Source organism: Neofelis nebulosa, chromosome 12 (assembly GCF_028018385.1).
Source record: "Neofelis nebulosa isolate mNeoNeb1 chromosome 12, mNeoNeb1.pri, whole genome shotgun sequence".
In the NCBI taxonomy this organism is placed as follows: Eukaryota; Metazoa; Chordata; class Mammalia; order Carnivora; family Felidae; genus Neofelis; species Neofelis nebulosa.
Genome location: NC_080793.1, coordinates 13,344,296 through 13,363,759, shown reverse-complemented (window position 1 = coordinate 13,363,759; position 19,464 = coordinate 13,344,296). Strand labels below are relative to the sequence as shown.

The following is a 19,464-nucleotide window of genomic DNA, read 5'->3' as shown; positions in this document are numbered from 1 at the left end:
TGAGGAGTAATGGCATATTATGTGGGTTGCTCTTAGTGTGGGGCTTGGCATGTCATAGGTACTTAATCAGTTTTAATTGCTGTATCTTACACTATTTGACTTTATCAAATTCTCCTGGTTAAGAGTTCTTGGAAGCCGTCTTTTTCTGATTATTTGGAAGTAAAACCAGTGATACTTGACTTCTGTTTACTGACTGCTCTTTTAGTCCTTAACTCTCACCCTCTTCCTCACCAACTTCTACCCCCAATGCCATGTTCATTTTTTTCTATCCTCCATTTTTAGGGATGGGAGGAGTGGAGTCATTATGTTGTAATTATCTTGGAATTTCAGTTACTCGGGAACACTGTAGTTTGATTGTTAACGAGCATTCAGTTTGTTCTTTGAATGTGAATTGTGGCGAATACAACCTCCTAGGACGTCTATCCCAAATAAGAAAGTCTGATGACCAGTCCTGCCTATGGTGTGGGATATGCTTTGTGTTTCTGGTGAGCAGAGGGACCTTGGCTCTTGTCACCCTCAGCCCACTGAGCTGCTCCACAGGGCCTCCCAACAGCCAGACAGTTGCCATTGTTGGCTTCTGCTTTCCCTTCGGGCATCGTCAGGGGTGATAGACCTTATGCCCAGGTTAGGCCCCTTCCCCCAGATTTGTTCTGAGGTGACAGCACGGAGGAGAAGTCTAGTCAGGATCAGACCTGGCTATTTTACCAGATACCAGTAAAAAGCCCTGAGTTACAGTTCTCCTAGCCCGAATTTCCTTTCCCAAGTAGTTTCCCCCCACCATATCCTGACATATGGTTTCTCATGAACGATGGCCAGGTTTTTCCAGGGAAAGCAAGCCAGGTAAGGCAGGGTGGTCCCCAGGCTGAGTTAACCACGGGCGGGGAGCTGTAGTGCAGCCTGGGAGAGCCAGCATTGAAAGCTGGGGGAACCAAGCTTATAGTCAGAAGAACTGTGAAAAGAAAACCAATAAAAAGAGTTCTGTGAGCTTATGCTAGTTATTTCAGTTCCCTGAATCTCAGTGTCCTCATCTGTAGAATAGGATAATAGCCGTATTTACTTTTATGAAAATTTATTGGGAGAAACTGCTGAGATGGATAAAGGGGAGGGGGAGCAGCACTAGAGGGGAGAGCCTTTGGACCATGGATGCAGGCCTGACACCCGTGAAGAGAGGAAAGAAAGTCAGCGAGGGTGAATGTTAGTTTTTAAGTTGTCGCTATCAAGGTAGCTGCTGTTAAGGAACCTTCCGTGTTACCTGTTACGGGGAGCCCTATCATCACTGCCATTCCCCAGGTGAAGAAACATGTGCCACCGTCATTACGTTTTCCATCCAGGAGACAAGCCCTGTTCAGTGACAAGAACCAAGTAGGCACGTGACCTTGCTTAACTGCTTTATTGAGATATAATTCACCCATTTAAAGTGTACAATTCAGTGGTTTTTGGTATATTCAGAGAGTTGTACAACATTCACCACAATCAATTTTAGGACATTTTACATCAAAAAGAGACTTTGTACCCGCTAGCAGTCACTCCCAGCTTTACCCAATCCCCTCGCCCCACTTGGGATTGCTGTAGGCAACCATTAATCTGCTTTCTGTCTATAGATTTCCCTGTTCTGAGCATTTCATAAAAATGGAATTACACATTATGTGGTGTTTGGTGACTGGCTCTTTTCACTTAGCATAATGTTTTCAGGGTTCATCCATGTTCTAGCCTGTATAAGTACTTCATTCTTTTTAGTGCCAAATAATATTCCATTGTATGGACATTTTATTTATCCATTCGTAAGTTGATGAACTTTTGAGCTGTTATGAATAATGTGCTGCGTGAGCATCATTGCACAAACTTTTGTATAAACATACTTTCAGTTCTTGTGATGGAGTTGCTGGGTCATATGACAGCTCTGTTTAACTTTTTGAGGATCTGCCAAACTTCTCCACAGGGGCTGCACATGTTACATTCCCACCAGTAATGTGTGAGGGCTCCGGTTTCTCCATCTCCTTGCCAACACTTGTTGTTTTGTTCATTTTTATTATTATTACCACCATCCCAATGGGTATGAAGTGGTATCTCATTGTAGTTTTGATTTGTATTTCCGTAATGACTGCTGGTGTTGAGTGTCTTTTCATGTGCTTGTTTGACATTTCTGTATCTTTAGAAAGATGTCTGCTGAAGTTCTCTACCTGTCTTTAAGTTGAGTGGTTTGTCCTTTTATTGGGTTGTAAGAGTTCTTTATATATTCTGGATACTAGACTTTTAGGTGTATGATTTTCATCTCCCTTTGTTTCTTTTTTTTTAGAAAGAGAGTGAGCGTGAGTGGGGGAAAGGGTGAGAGGGAGAGAGAGAGAGAGAGAGTCATTAGCAGGCTCTACACTCAGCGTGGAGCCCAATGCGGGGCTTGATCCCACGATCCTGGCATCATGGCTTGAGCTGATATCAAGAGTTGGATGTTGGGGCGCCTGGGTGGCGCAGTCGGTTAAGCGTCCGACTTCAGCCAGGTCACGATCTCGCGGTCCGTGAGTTCGAGCCCCGCGTCAGGCTCTGGGCTGATGGCTCGGAGCCTGGAGCCTGTTTCTGATTCCGTGTCCCCCTCTCTCTCTGCCCCTCCCCCGTTCATGCTCTGTCTCTCTCTGTCCCAAAAATAAATAAAAAACGTTGAAAAAAAAAAATTAAAAAAAAAAAAAAAAAAAAAAAGAGTTGGATGTTCAACTGACTGAGCCACCCAGGCACCCCTCATCTCTCTTAATCGCAAAAATGGTACCCATTTATTGTAAAAACTCAAATCCTACAGAAAAATAAAACGTTCTCTTGTGGTCCCCCAAATGTTCTTCCATAAAGTAACTATTGGTAAGTTTAATGTATATCCTTCCAAATTATAAAAGAGGTGTGTACCCACCTACACACATACACACACACACACATGTATTTAAGTTAACATAAATGAAATTGAGGATTTGCTTTTTTCACGGTGATCTCACTGTTGCAGAGAAATACCCTTTTGAGATGGGTGTGATACAGATGTAATCCTGGGGCATCAGAAAGTTTAATTCATTTGGGGTCACAGATTAGTAAGTGGAGGAGTCATTATTCAGATCGAATCTGTCTGCTTCCAAAGCCCATGTTCTCGCCACACTGTCGTCTTGCTTGTCAGGCTGCCAGCGTGGAACCTGTCCTCCTGCTCTGTGGCCTCCTTGTCTAGCTGCCGTATCGCCTAGTGGCTCTTGTACCGGAGAAGTGTGTATGATGTATACATTCCAGGAAATACCCTTTTCTTACACAACCCACACACGTACGGACCTTTAGTAGTCTTGAAAGGGAAAAAAAGGTGAGCGAAGAATGCCTAATGGCCTCATTTGGTCTGGGGTGGCCACAGACTGCGTTTGAGCAACTACGGCTGCTATTCCTTCCCCTTTCTTCCCACCGCCTGCTTGCCATCGCTGCTTTCTCAGGGCCACTCATTGTGCTGGATGAGTTCCATCCGGCACATTGTTTCTCTGTGCCTTCCAGTCCTGCAGGGGCCTCCGTGCGGTGTTAGGGTGCCCGCCTTCTCCTCTGTGGCGTTGCTTCCTACCCGGCCTGCAGCTTGTTAGGCTCGCCTCCTGCTATTTCGGGATCCACGTGTGTGAAACGGGCCTCGCTCCCAGCACACAAGTTCTGGTTGAAACACATAAGAAAGTGCAATCCGGAATTGAGTGGAGCACGGACTGAGGAGAAAGTGCCACCGACACCTGTGTAAAAGCTGCACCCCAAAGGACGGGCTCCTCTTCTCCCTGCCCCTCCTCTGTCCTCTCCCCTTCATGTCCTGCCCCTGTTATAGAACATGGCAATTGACTGCTGAGGTCCGATCACTTTTCCATCGCAGTCCTCTCTGGATTCCCTTTCTCCTTTCTTCCCGCTGCACTTGGACTTAAAGGGGAGCTGGAGCAATAGTAATGAACTGTATATCTAAGCAGGCCTTAACGTGAGAGCAGTGCTGTTCCCATCCCTTCCACCAGTAAGAATAGCTGCTTCGATTTGTCTGGCACCAACAAAGAATGCAAGGGCCATCTGCACTGGGCTCGGATCCCAGGTCTACCAGGAACTTGCTGAGTGGCCTTGGGCAGGTTACTTGATCTGGCTGAGCCTCCCTTTTCTCATCTGTGAAATGCAGGTAGTAGTGCCAGTGTGTCATAAGAGCGTTGTGAGGATTTATGGAGCTAATGCGTGGAGAGTGTATCAGCTCAGAGGCTGGCACAGGGAAAGAGCTCTGCAAATGTTAGTTATTATTTTTACTGAAGGGGAGCAGGTACCATCCGAGTCATGTGTAGGCGAACGCAAGTGTGATAATAATAAGGTTCTTCCTTATCTCACTATCGTGCTTTATTTTCGTTATAGCTCTTCTGTTTCATTTTATGGATTTATTATTTCTCTCTCTCCTTCACTAGAATGTGGACAGGAAGAGCTCTGTCAGCTGTATCCCTAGCCCCGAAACAGGGCTTAGTGTGTAGTAAGTATGCAAAAATGCCATCAGTGTTTATGGAATAATGGGATTAAATGAATATGAGCACATGCTGTATGCCCACTGCTATTCCAGATGCTACTCGTATCAGCTAATATATTCCTAACAGTCTTTTGAGGTAGGTATATTATTATCCCTCTTGTACAGATGAAGAACCTGAGTCATAGGGGAATGGAGCTCTTTGGGGCCAGTGTCACACAGTAAGTGGAAAAGCAGGCAGTCTTTCTCTGAGCCAGGGCTTGACCCCCTGTGCTGTGCACTCGCTCAGTAGGAGACATCACCATTATTTTTATCACTGATATTATCAATAGCTTTTAAGTAGTTAATACCTACACAGTCAGCATTCTTTAACCATCCTCTCTCATTTGCTCCTAACACTCACTGTGGAAGAAAGGTAACATTTTTATTACTCCCCCTTCATTTGACAGTTGAGGAAATATGAACAGATAGTGTTTATTGAGCACATTGCCGTGTACCAGCATGTTTATGAGCTCTTCTAATCCTCACAACAATCTCATTAAGTTAATGGTATTACACGCATTTGACAGATGGGAAAACTGAGGCAAAGAGGTAGAATGACTTGCCCAGGGCCGTGCAGCTAAGATGTGATGGATCTGAGCCTCCAACCCCAGCAGTCGGGCTTTAGGGACTGCTCTCCTGTGTGCCCACTGGGCATCTTCTCAGTTCAGAGAGGACAAGTTACGTGTACACAGTTACCCAGCTTGTAAGTGGCGGGGCTGGGATTGGAAATCAAGTCTGCCTTTACCACCAGACCCGTGTTCTTTCTCTACCTGCATGTAACTTGGGTTTCCATCCTGCTGGGGTGACAGGAAGAAGTCAGCGGACTTAATCACGGTCACTCTGCTGAGAATGTGGAGATGTGGCCCCCGACCTCACCTCCTTTCTCTTTCCATCCTGCTGGGCTGTATCTCAGCACAGTATGTCTGGGTCAGCCAGGCCTTTAAGAGGCACGGGACGGTCGTCTGAAAGCAGGTGGCCAGTTGTGTCCCCAGAGAGAACTGAAGTTACCGCTGGCGGTAGAAGTCCCTCCAAAGTGTGCGTACGATTTCCTTTGGGCTAAAAGGACACCTGATGTCCTTAGGAGACATCAGTGTATGTGAAACAGGCTGGTGAGCTGGCAGTGGTGGGGGTGAGGCAAGAGGGGATGGGGAAGTTGTATACCTAGAAGCATAGGAAGTCTGGCTGGGCTACACAAACAAAAACATTTCCTTCAGGGCCGGTGGCCCCAAGGCATCGGGCAGCGCCCACCGGCAAACAATAAAGTCGGGCGTGTGTCCGCAGCTGATTGCGGGCTGATGCCCCTACTGGGGGGGGAGGGGGCTCCCAGAAGCCGGTGAGGCGGTGGTGAGGTTTCTCTCGGTGGAGCTGTCAGAGATGTGTTTTGATGGGCTGTTCCTTGGATGTGCAGCTTCCTTCCCCCTCAGCCCGACCCCCACAGCTGCTGGAGCCCAACTCCCACCTCCCACCGCCTGCTCTCCTCTGTTCCCATTCTTTCCCTCTCCGCTTAAGCTGCTAAATCCTTTTGACGGTTTTCTCCCTCACGATTCATGTCCTGTTAGTATCCCCAAGCCCTGGAGAGCCTGTGGTAAGAGTAAGAATGCAGCCACCCCGCAGTGAGTGCCTATGGTGCACCCGCTGGCCGTGCGCCAGGCCCTTGCCACCACCATTTCATTTAATCCTTGCTTCTGCCCCCGTAGTAACATTCTTCCTCCCGCTTCACACGCGGAGAGCGTTTGGAGATGTTGAACACCATGCTGACAGTTCTGAGGCTGACAAGCAGCAGAGTGAGGATTCTAATTCGAGGTCTTCTTGGCTTTAAAGCATGTTTTCCCCACCTTTTAAAGACCCCTGTAAGTAACCAGTGAGCCTTGCAAAGTCTAGTGTCTGACATATCATAACTGGGTTTTACTGTAACTGCCCACGCTGAGCACAGCTTCCTCTAATACACACCTGGTGGATAGCTTTGTACATGTGTCCAGTTCTCGCTGAAACAATAGGAAGTATCATTTCAATCCGGGTGATTCTCTGCTGTGTGAGTTACCATCAGGGCATGCCCTGTGCTTATTGTTCATGCTCAAGGAATTTTGCAGGAAGGCCCCCATCCAGGATGTTACTGGAAGACCTGCCTGGTGGAGTATGTACAAACAAAGTGTGACCCTGCCAGCTCAGCCAAAACCCCTGCCTTATGTGGGGAGGCTCTCTGACCCTAGCGGAAAAGGCTGCTGTCTTCATCATCCAGCCAAGAAGCTGTTCCAGGGTGGGTCCACCGCTTTCCATCTGCCTGCCTACAGACTCCTGGGTAGACTTCTGCCATGTGCTTAGATCTTGTTTGTACATCACTATCTACACAAAATACAAATCTGGTCACGTTTCCTGGGCCTCACTCAGGCTCCTGGAACTCCACATTGTTCTTAGAATAATCTGCTAGGACTCTTTTAAACTTTTTTATTGTAGTAAGATATACATCCAAATTTACCATTACTGGGGTGCCTGGGTAGCTCAGTAGTCAAGTGTCCGACTTCGGCTCAGGCTGTGATCTCACCGTTCGTGAGTTTGAGCCCCGCGTCAGGCTCTGTGCTGACAGCTCGGAGCCTGGAGCCTGCTTCAGATTCTGTGTCTCCCTCCCTCTGCCCCTCCCCCTCTCACACTCTGTCTCTCTGTCTCTGTCTCTGTCTCTCTCAAAAATAAACATTAAAAAAATTATTTTTAATTTACCATTATTTAAAAACGTATAGTTCAGTGGTATTAAGTACATTTACATTGTTGTACAGTCTCCAGAACTCTTTATCATTTGGCAAAACTAAAAGTCTATACCCATTAAACAGTAACTTCCCATTTCCCGATCCCCCGGTTAGCCCCCGGTAACGGCTCTTCTCCTTTGTGTTTCTATAAATTTGACAATCTCGGTACCTCGTATTAAGTGGAATCATGCAGTATTTGTCCTTCTGAGTCTGGGTTATCTCACTCAGGGTAATGTTTTCAGGGTTTATGCACGCTATCCCATGTGTCACAATTTCCTTTTTGAGGCTGAATGCAATTGCACTGTGTGCATGTACCATTTGTGTGTCTCTTTACTTGTTGGTGGACCTACCGGGCTTCCATGTGACATTGAAGGGCCTGCATGCATACTCTTGGGCTTGCCAGGCTCGCCAGCCTCCTTTGGAACAGTCTTCTCTTCTTTCTGTTCTCAGCCTCACGGCCGTTTTCAGCCCCTCAGAGATCAGTACCCACCTTCCTACCTGGAAAGCTGCCTTAACTTTACACCGACCATTCCCTCTGGTGGGAATGATCTCCCCCAGCCCCTCCACTCTTGCACCTCTTAATTTAAATGTCACTCCTCTTGAATGTCCCCACATTTTGCTCCTGGAATCCCACAAGAGACCTCGGTCAGACTCCCTTCCCCCACTAATTATTTTCATAGAACTCTACATGTCTTTATTGTGCTTATTACAACTGTAACGTATTGATTAATTGTGCGTGTATGTGTGTGTAATGACTGCCTTCCTTGCCAGACAGTAAACTCGTGTGTTTAATGCTGTATCCCTCGGGGCTGGCATTGGGGCTGGCACACAATACGTGCCCAGTAAATAGCTGTAGAATGAAACCATAAACTAAATGAATTAGTACTGAAAAGAGAAAAGTTCAGGGCTACATGCTGGGAGCATGTGGATTTTAAAATGTATGTGAGACGTTAAATTACTAATAGAATCTCAAAAAGCCATCTTGCTGAAGCATAGATTGTTTGCCCTGTCATTTCTCCGTTGATAAAAACTTCCAAGAACAAACGCATCATTATTCGAAGATGCCTCAGTGAATGCCAACACATAAACCACAGCAGCAAAGGCAGCTGTCATTCTCTGAGTGTTTATTCTCTACCAGGCTTTGTACTGTGTGCTTTCCACGTATTCTCTCATAGAATCCTCACAAGAACTCTGAAAGGTAGATGCTTGGGTTTTTTGTTTGCTTGATTTTAATTTCTGTTTCCAAATGAGAAGACCAAGGTCCAGAGAGTTTAAATAACTTGCATGAGGTCCCTCAGCCAGTTAGTGGCAGGCCCAAAGTGGAGGGGAGGCAGGGCAGACTCAGTCCTGGGCCTGGCACAGAGCGCCACCCCTCCCCGACGGCCCTTCCCCTCATTAACTGGAATAGCTCTCTTGTTATCTGTTTTATAAATTTATAAGTGGAGCCTCTGCCTTGGTTTTCTCTGAAGCCAGAGTTTTGTGGCTAAAGAGGAATGTGAAAACTCTAGGCCTGCAGGACAGATTTGACCTTTGCAGCCTCCTGCCTTCCTGCCATTAGACTCCCACCATGCTTCTGCCTGAAATGCAGTGGACCGAAATGCTTCTAAGGCATTTTCCAAGTCTCGAGGCAGGGTTGTACTTTTTTGCCTGGTGCTCCTGCGGAAGGTCCACCCCTCTGTCCTAGCGCCACTCACTCCCTTTCTAAGTAGTGGCTGACGAGTTTGTCTCCACCACTGGACTGAGCCTCTGGGGAAGTTGGACCAGGCCTGCCTTCTCTCTGGAGCTCCTCGGCCTGGCCCGGGATCTGGCACAGGACTCAGGGGCCTCAGCCAGTGCTTGATGAATGAATGCACGCCAAGTGCAGAGCGGGTGCTCAGAACCAACCGGCTGAGTGCAGAAGCCTGGAGGACAAACCAGCGTGTGCCGGGAGAACCCCCTGAATGCGAGATGGAGATGATCAGATGTATTAATCACTGGTTTGGAAAGGAGTTAAAATATTTCCATAATATGGTATGTTTCTTTTCTAAAACAGATGTGCCCTCGTTGTTTCATGAGGAAGTAATTAAGTGTATTTGATTAAAACATTCATAAACGCTATCATTTATTCAAAGCTACTATGTGCTGCTGTCTTTATTGGTACTTTATGTATGTATTATGTCTGGTTCTTCCCATCACCCTGTAAGGTGTTTTTATTATCTTCATTTTAGAGGTGAGGAATCTGAGGCTCTGAGAGATTAAGTAGCTTGCCCAAGGATACTTAGCTTCTGAGTGATAGGCATGGGAATGAAACACGTCTGGCTGACTTCAAAACCAGTGGGTTTCCATCACCCCAGCTGCTTCTGAACTTGTATTTGAGGTACCTTTTGAGCCAACACCCCGAACCAGCATGCATATTCCCTTCTTCCTCTGCACCCTCCCTGTGCCCGCCACCACCCCCACTTCTTAACCCTCTCACAGCACCCCCTCTCCATTTCTTTAGATTATTGCCTCTGTGCTTGCATCCTGAAACTGAAACATTTTTGTCATTGTCAGTAATTGGGCACTATTATGTATGGAAACTGCTGTTAACGGTCTACTGTGGTCACATTTACATTAATACAAAATAGTATGTTTGTATTAAGGCCAAATTACACTTACTACAATTGTGTTTTCTTTATATAGCCTTTTACTCCTAAGACGTCTTTGAGTCCCAATTTATATTTTCTAAAAATACATATGGTTTTTTTCTTCACATAAAATGTAAATGTAACAATGTGGTGAAAAGAAGTTGGTTAGATAAATTTTTTATTAAAGATTTTCTAAGCAGTGGGATACTTATTTCAAATTATATATGAAATAGAAGATTGAAATACCTCTGCTCTGAGAAGTTTAAGAGGTTTCTTACAGGCTCAGATTCATTTATTTTCTGCCCCTCCTAGTATTTCAGCGGGATTAAGTTTTTTGAATCACTGGATCAAGTTTTAATTTTCCTTTTCCTTCCTTATACTGACATATGCTTTGGCAGAACAAAAAAGAGACCTAAACATGTCAGCATGATTTTTGTTCAATGAATTAAAAACCATAAAAGTAACAAGATCTGATCCAAATCCCTAAACTCCTGACATGGTGGTTTTGTCCTTTTCAGTCCCAAGATTCGTATTACTGACTTTGAAAAGCTTTCTGCCTGGAAGCAGAAGTGATGGCAGCAATGCATAATTTATCTGAAATAGATTACAAGGGGTAGGCAGCACGGAGTAGTGGAAAGCACACAGGGCAGAGAGATCTGGATTTGAATCCCAGTCCCGTCACTCAGGCTCATGGGTAAGTCACTCCACACCTGTGCGCCTCAATTTCCTCATTGGAAGATGGGGGGAGTCTAGCTGGAAGAGTTGTTGCGAGGGTCTTTGAGGTAATGTACTTAAAGTACTCACCTGGCATAGATGGGCTTAATAATGGCAGTAATCAGGATCATTTCTACTTTGAGAATACCTTCAAATAGCTGAATCCAGAAGAATTGATTTATAATGCATCTGTCCGCTTTGTCTTCAGAGCTCATCTTTTCTCAAAATTCTTTAATTTTTTTTTTTCCTCATCCTGTCAGGGAAAAAAAAATAGCAGGTAGATGCCACTAAATCTTTAACACCTGCTTGTCAGTGTTTCACATGGAACATAGACCCAGAACTTGGGATCATCCTCACCAAGCAAGAACCACACTGATGGGAGGGTCAGGAACCGTATGCCAGTGATGTCCATTTCAGAACCCAGGGGGGCAGAGGAATTTTGTCATATTGAGACTATTGGCTTTTGAGACAGGTCAGCCTGGGTTTGGCCCAAACTTCTTGGGCCTCATTCTCTTCATCTGTAAAGTGGCGCTCATGACCTTGCAAGACCCTCCATGGTATGGGTTTCCAGCCTCTTGTCACTCTTTTGTTGTCTGTCCAGTAATTCCTCAAATGACACCTGGTCTCTGCAGCTGAAAGCCTTTGTATGTGCTCTTTTCTTCCTCCTGGAAATCCATCCCTTGCCACGCCAGCATGGACAACCGGCACTCATTCTTCAGAACCTAGTTGTGTATTAGGACAGGACGGGCTATGCTGTAGTAACAGACAATCTCCAAATCTCCATGGCTTATCACAGAAATCTGTTTCTTGCTCATGCTGCCTGGTGGGTGCTGTTTATCATAGTCACTCTGGGACCCAAGCTGATGGAAGCTCCGTCTCCACTTGTATTGCAGCCAACAGACACAAATATGGTGGAGCACACACTGGCTCTTAAAGCTTCTGCCCTGAGGTGCGTCATTTCTGCTCATGTTTCATTGACCAGAGCAGTTGTGGAGCCACACCAGACTTTAGAGATACAGGAAAAATGCTTTCCTACCGGAAGGAATAAGAAGCAGAACACTAGTGAGCAGACCCAAAGACTGCCGCATTTAGGTATTATTTCTTCAGGAGAGTCTTCCCTCGCTTGCTGCCTGCCCCAACTTGGACAGTTCCTGGCGAGTTAGCTGAGCTGCTTTTGTGCTCCTGTGGCACCTTGTACTTCTCCGCTTCTCTTACCACAGCACTTCCCACGCTCCCATGGTAAATGTCTGGCTGAGGTCCCTACTAACAGAACAAAGGTCTGTTAGTGTTGACCACAAGTCTGTTACTGTTCACATGCCCGGAACTGCTTTTGTAGGTAAGTAGGCACTCAACTGTATGCATGACCAAGAAACAAAGGCAGAGCAAACGTGTTGGGTTACTTTGCTGGGTTGTTGTGATGAGTCCATGTAACATAAGAATAATAATAAGTGCCTCATATAGTTGTAAGGTTCAGCCTTTCCCAGGGGTTTGTAGTAGGCCTTCAATGTGCTCATTGGCGTTGTTAGGAGGAGGAAGGGAATAGTGAAAATAAGTGGCATTGAGCACTTACATGTGTCAGACACTCTCATGACATCTTTGTGGAAGTTTCCTGGTGTGGCGGTTGGGACTCGTGTTCTGTCTTGGTCAGTTTTGAAGTGACGCACAAGTAATTTGCTAAAATAATAAGACTCTGAAGATTGCTACTTGTTTCGGGTGATTGAGAGATTTGACGATGGCACGTTTCTATGGCATCATCACTCATTTGTGTTGCATCTTTAGTGGGTGAGAAAGGGGCAGAAGAGGTAGAGCCAATAGTGACGTCCTTTTATTGAGTACTTAAAATGGGCCAGGGCCAGTGCTAAACAGTTTATTGTGCACCATCTCATATAATCTTCACAGCATCCCCATTATACAGGTGGGAACTCTGAGGAGAGGAAGTCAGTTATGCATGGTCAGGTGGCATGGTTAGGACACCCTGGCTTGAGCTTTTAAGCAGTACTCTTCGTAGCTCTCCTCACCCGACTCACCAGGAATGCACGTTTCAGGAACGTAAAGGTCATCACCAAAGGAGAGCAAAGCTACAAACCGTGGACCTAGTGGACAGAGTAATGTTAAATTCTTGGCTAACAGATACTGTAGAGGATGATCTTGCTGAAATGTTCTTCTTTTTTTTTTTTTTTTTTAATCAGAGTGACCAGGGAGCACAGGGAAATGCTGGTGAAACTGGCGAAACAGAACACCAACAAGGCCAAGGATTCTTTACGGAAAGTTCGTAGCAACGCAATGAATAAGCTAAAGAAATCAAAAGACAAGGTCTCCGAGGACACCATTAGGCTCATAGAGAAACAGGTAACTACTGCCAACAGATGTAGTAGTTACGTCTCTGACGCAGGGAACCACTTGTTTGTGTCTGAAGAGAGAAAAACTAAAACAGTACCCCTGGTTCTTTCATTGACGTGATCAGGACTGATGGAGTCTCTGTTCTGGGCTTAGCCCTGGGGATATGGAGGAAGGGAGGGTGCTGTTGATGGCTTTGCTAGGTCCCAGGCTCCACGCCGAACCCTTCATTTCTCCCCGTTGCTACAGAGCTGTGAAGTGGGTCGTGGGGAAACTGAGGTTCGGAGAAGCTAAATAACTCGCTCAAAGCCACAGTGCTGGTAAGTGGTCCCAGTGGATCCCAACACAGGCAGTTTGCTAATACTGGTGTGAACAGTGGCTGGGGCTTCGGAATGGGTAGAAAGGACACAGTGGCCAGTTCATGGAAGGGCTTGGAGGCCACGCTGAGCAGGTTGAACTTTAGCATGTCCAGAGACTCCCACACGGGCTGTGCCACTTTATCAGTTGTCTGATAAATGCTGCCTAACAGGCCACCTCAAAACTCGGCGATTTACAATATCGGGCATTATTTCTTAGTCTCGTATCTGCTCAGCTGGGGGGTCGTGGTTCTAGGCTGGGCTTAGTGGGCTTGGCTCCAGATGTTGGATTGGGTTCAACTCTGCTTTATGTGTCTCTCAGTCTTCTGGAGTCAACAATCTTCTCAGGGCATCTTTGCAGCAGCAGATGCCAAGAGCGTAAGCCCAACCACTCAAGTACATGTTAAGCACCTGTTCTTGGTACATCCCATTGGCCAAGTGAATCACATGGGCCAAGCCCAGTATCACTGAGACAGGAAAACATATATATTCATGGAACTCCAGGGGAGGGAGTGAATATTTATAGAATAGTAGTCTAATCCACCACAGCATCACAACCACTTGAGGAGCTTATAAAAATACAGGTTTCTGGGGCCCTGCTCTCAGAGATTGAGTCAGTGAGTCTGGGGTGGGGCCTAGGGATCTGCATTAAAAAAATTTTTTTTAATGTTTATTTTTGAGACAGAGTGAATGGGGGAGGGGCAGAGAGAGAGGGAGACACAGAATCCGAAGCAGCCTCCAGGCTCTGACCTGTCAGCACGGAGCCCAACACAGGGCTCAAACTCACAGACTGTGAGATCATGACTTGAGCCGGAGTCAGATGCTTAACTGACTGAGCCACCCAGACGCCCCATGGGATCTGCATTTTTAAATGCTCCTCCCGTGATTCTGATACAGTAACTCCCTGGCAAGATTTTTTCTTTTTTGTAGACCGTGGGGGGGTCATATCTGTGCTTATGAAAGATGACTATGGTGGCTGTGTAGAAGACAGATTGTAGGGGGCACGACTGGAGGCAGGGAGGCCAGGGGGGCTGTTACAGAAATCCAGCCAGGAAATGGTAGTCTGAACCTGAACCTGAACCGGTGGAATTAAGATAGGAAGATGAATTTACTAGTATTTAGGAGATAGAATAATGTTTAGCATAGTATAATGGGCTTGCTTAAAGCCTCTGCATCCACCATAGAATCATTATTTTAGGAAGATTGAATGTGAGTGTGGGCAGGATGGGGAGTAAGGAGAGAAGAGGTTGGAAGCAAGGAACGCTGTTAAGGGGCATCTGGAGGAGGCCATAAATTAACCAATTGCTCTCCTCCTGGACCAGCAGTTAGAATGCCAGTTGTAGGCCGGCCTTAACCACCACCAAAGAAAAAGCTGGGCCTGGGCTCTGCTCCTGCATTTTCTGATATTCAGTATGTTTACCTAGGAATGTATATTTTTAAAAAGCTGCCCAGATAATTCTGCAAAAGCAGACACAGAAGGTAATTAATGACCTAGAAGCCTTACGGTGTACCCCTGTGATGATACCAGAGTTAGATCAAGGGAGTTCTGCACTTGATGTCCTGTGACCCTGGGGACATTTCTTGACTCCTTGTAGTCCGTTTGTTCTGTAAAAAGGGATTTGTAATTCCTGCCTTAAAGGGTTGCCCTGGAGATGTTAGAAGCACCTTTAGAATATCTAACTGCTGGACTCTCAGAGCTCCCTTCTCACCTTCTTTGTGCCCTCTTCTTCTCTTTTTTCCCTGTACCAGCTGAAAGAGGCTCCTGGGTTAGGCTGGCCTTTCTGAGCACCCATCCTGCCTTGCAGGAGTCTGTCCCTGGCCCCACCTGGGCCAGCTCCTTGTCCATCCCCAGGAGAGTCTGTCTCTACAGTCAACACTAGACCTTTTCACTGCTTCTTAGTGGTAGGCCCGTGGACCTCAGGAACCTGCCAGGCACTCCTCACTCAACAAGACTGGCCCTGTGCCTCAGGGACCAGAGCCTGTGTTCCCTGCAATGGGAAGAATGATCAGATAAGCAATACTCTTGATAAAACCCACTTGACAAAGTGGCTAGAAGCCTTCACACTAGCACCTGGCTTTTCACCTTCCTATTTAGACTAGATTTTTTTCTTCAGTACTTACAACTGTTTACTCTTCTTATTTTTCAAAATGAAGATAAGTTTATTAGTTTTCTGATGCTAAGCTTATACATGTTTAATGTAATTTTTTTTTTTAAAAATAAGAAGATAGTAGTTGGAATCTCATCCCCCAGAGATGACCATTGTTAACATTCTAGTGCAGACCTTCAAGTTATCTCTGGAAAGGTGTAACATCATATTACAAGAGAAAGGATCACCGTGTATATACATAATATATCCAGTGCAAGAACCTTTATTATTTAAGATATTATCATATAAATGTGAGTTCTTATCATTAGATTAATAGTTTATTGTCATATGGTTAAAAGTTTGAGTAAGAAAATCTTCAGGAGACAGCCTGGTGCACGCTTTGTTTTATTCTTTTTCTCTGACAGAAGGCACTAATCTGGAGTTTTGGGTGTGTGTTTTTTGTTTTGGTTTTTTGAATAAGTGAGACAAGCTGATTGTTGTTTTATCAAAGTTTGTAAAAATGTATTTGTTTACTTTGTTCTTGATTATTAAAGTGTAATGTATGCTCACTGTAGAAAATGTAGAGTTCAGAAGACTGTTTTAAAACATGGGGGAAAAATCCACACCATAAACCCACATTGCAGAGACAACTGCTCTTAACATTTTGGAGTATTTCTGCTTTCCCTCTTTTTTGTTTTTTTTTTTTTAAACTACACAGTTTTTAACACGTTTGAGAATGTAGTATTCATACAGTTTTGTACTCAGATTTTTATATTTTCTGTTTAGCATTAAAACCATTAACATTTTCTCGTGTCTTAAACAGCCATTTCTGATGGTTGCAAAATAGTCTGTCTTGTGGTTTATACTATAATTCACTTTCATAAGCCTCTTGTTGGACATTTAGTTTGTTTAAACTTTTTTATTATAAATAAGGTTGCAGTGAATATTTTTATACATAAATCTTTGTAGAGATGATTTCCCTAGGATAGAGTCCCAAGTGTGGAATTATTGCACAACGGGAATGCATATTTTTAAGATTCTTACTGCCTAAATCACTCGCAAGGTTTTTAGAATATGTATATTTTTAAAAATTTGTTGCCTTTTCTAATGCCTAACATCTGAACCCAGAATTTTTAGTGTGAGCTTGAAATGCTGCTTATCTTGGAAGTATTGCTTTTGTTTCTACACTCCACAGAAAAGATTAAGTTATTCTTTGTATAAATCTATACAACCTTTCTAAAATAATATAGCAATATATACCAAAATCCATACATTTCTGATTCAGTGGCTTAGGAATTTATCCAAAATAAAATTGTTGAGAATCTTACCTACAGAGGTATCTGTTGGAAATTGGAAACTGTCTAAATTTCTGACAGTGGGAAAATAAATTGTGTTACATCCACTTACTGGAATCTCTGTATAGAGACAGTTATAAAAAATATTTTGCAGATACGGTAAGTTTCTTTTGGAATTTATTTATTTAATGTTTATTTTTGAGAGAGAGAAAGAGAGAGAGTGTGTCAGAGTGTGAGCAGGGAGGGGCAGAGAGAGAGGGAGACACAGAATCCGAAGCAGGCTTCAGGCTCTGAGCTGTCAGCCCAGAACCCGACACGGGGCTCGAACTCACAAACTGCGAGATCATGACCTGAGCCAAAGTCGGGCGCTTAACCAATTGAGTCACCCAGGAGCCCTGGAATTTATTCTTTTAAGGTAGGTTACATAACAATGTTATAATATGACTCCATTTTTATAACAGAACCTTTCATGTACATAAAAGGATTGGCAGCTTAGGGGTGCCTGGCTGGTTCAGTCGGTAGGGCATGTGGCTCTTGATCTTGGGCTTGTGAGTTTGAGCCCCACATTGGGTGTAGAGATCACTTAAAAATAAAATCTTAAAAAAAAGGGTGGCATCTTATCCACTAGAGAATGTTGTGCATCATTTCAGGCAATGGGATTATGAGCAATTTCAATATTATTCTTTGTGGGACATTTTTTTGTATGTTCCAAAATTCTTTTGAGGTCAGATTTTTAAAAACTATGTCATAAAACTCTTCCTTCTTTGGTGTATAAAAATGGAAGGATTTGGTTGTGGGTTCTATCCCTAGAGTCACTTCTGACCCCCACCCCCACCCTCCCAGTCCTCAGCCCAGGCCAGCTCTGCTGAAGAAGGACAGGGGCCTGCCCTCCCGGGACTCTGACATCCGCCAGCCTGCTCTTTCACCTTTGCGTCAGTAAATGGGCCTGCCGAGCATGAAAGCACTTGGCAGAAACCACCAGTACATCTGGCCAAGATCTTTCACTGCCGTCTTTTTCTGAGGAGCTTGCTGCTCTGAGTGAGGCTGGGTGCTGGTCGCTGAAGGAGGGCAGGGCTCCTAGCGGACAGGACAGGCACGCAGGCAGGGGGCTGGACCAGGTGAGGCCCTGGGTGTTCCGACAGGCCTCGGGAAGGCTGACTTTACCCAGCCCGCCCCGGTGCGCCTTGTGCTCCCACCATCCCCTTTCCTGTCTCTGCCTTCCCCTCTCCTGCACTAGAAGGGAGCAGATGTGGTGGCGGTAGGGTGATGGTGATGTGATCTCTATGAGGCAGTGTATTAAAACGGAAAGGACTCTTGCTCTGCCGGCAGGCAGGCCTGACTGACCCCCATCCCAGCTCTTTTACTTCCCAGCTGCTCAGGTTAGCGAACGGCTTCACCTTTCTGAGCTTCTATAAAGTGGGAGTAGTGGGTCTTATCTCCCAGGACTGGCGAGGAGACCAAAGGACATATATTAAAAGCGACTGGTGGGGTTGCTGGTCCTCGCTAAGTGTCCGCTATATTTGCCCGTCCCTTTCCTTTCCCCACCCTTTGAATGTAGAACTGGGATCGGCTGTTGGAGTGACCCTCACCCAGTTCCACTGGTGCCGGAGGGGTGGGGGGACTCCCCAGGGGAGTCGCGGCACCAAACTGGCAGTTGGGGTGGGTGAGTTCCTCACTCAGTCTCACCACTGACTTTCTGATGTGACCTTGGGCAGGAGAGTTAACATTTTGTGCCTTGGTTTACTCCTCTGTACAGTGGGGATAATACCTGACCCACCTGCCTTACAGAGGTTATGTGTGGTTGTTGGATTTGAATGAAATAACAGAGGACAAAACCCCTTTGCATACTAATGAACTGCTGTGCAACTGGCAGGTGAACTAATGAAATATTCACAATGTTTTAAAGGGAGATAATAACAGCATTTCATATGTTTTGAGGATCATGTGAAATAGTGCACAGGAAGTTTTTAGCCCAGTGTCTGGCATGTAGTGATACTCAGTAAGAGGGAGCTGCTGGTGGCAGTGGGGTCGTTGTTGGTGATCATTATCTTAAGAAGTCTGACGAAGACAGACAAGATGAACTTGCAGCCTGACTGTCCCCAGGGGCACTTTGTGCCTACAGTTTGGTAGAAAGTTAGTAAATATTTCCATGAATCGATTAACTTGGAAGTCAGGAAATGATAAACTCAGAGTAACACAAGCCGATTTGCATAGCAAATAAGCCGTTTACGCTGTGCCTGCATATCGATGAACGCACTTAGCCCTTCACAACCACTCTGAGGAAGGGCCCAGCGTCCCCATTTGAGAGATGAGGGAAGCGAGGCTCAGTGACTTGCACATCGTTATCCCACCGAGAATGTAATCCAGCACCCACATTATCGCACTGTTACCCTATATATTCTTCCTCCCCCCGGTCCCCACTCTTGAACCCAGACTGCCCTCCATGCCATTTTCCCAGAGGAGCTTTGCGGTGCTGCCTCCTGCCGTCCCAGGCTGCCGGCCTCCAGGCGCTGGAGTGAGTGCTGCGGGCACCATGCCACACGCCGTGCAAGGTGGCCGCCCCGGGGGCGGGGGGGGCGGGCAGAGCATCTAAAGAGTACGTGGCTGAGTGAGGAGGGCCCAAGCGGCCGTTTGGAGCCCAGCCGTGTGCCCAGCAGCCCCTGGAGCGGTGCTTTCCCAGCTACAAACAAGCAGCTGTTGCTATGGTGAGAGCCTGGTTGTCTCCCTGCCCGGGGCCAGTTGCTCCAAATCCTTTTTAGTTTCTTCCCTTTCCACAGTGCATTTAGTTCCCAGTTCCTGGCCAAGGCCTGTG

General features: G+C 45.8%; 1 protein-coding gene across 9 annotated transcripts in view; it reads left to right on the top strand.

Annotated features, from left to right (window-relative positions):
* Window positions 1-19,464, top strand: part of MRRF (mitochondrial ribosome recycling factor) — a 63,116-nt gene that overhangs the window by 31,022 nt on the left and 12,630 nt on the right. For 6 of the 9 annotated variants that reach the window (XM_058694250.1, XM_058694251.1, XM_058694249.1 and 3 more), the window contains exon 6: window positions 12,767-12,926. In XM_058694250.1, the coding sequence (XP_058550233.1) occupies window positions 12,767-12,926 (160 nt within the window). Of the gene's footprint in view, window positions 1-2,296; window positions 2,435-3,148; window positions 9,372-12,766; window positions 12,927-13,163; window positions 13,242-19,464 lie in introns of those variants that run through there. The other 3 variants (XM_058694252.1, XM_058694254.1, XM_058694253.1) reach the window with 3 other exon arrangements.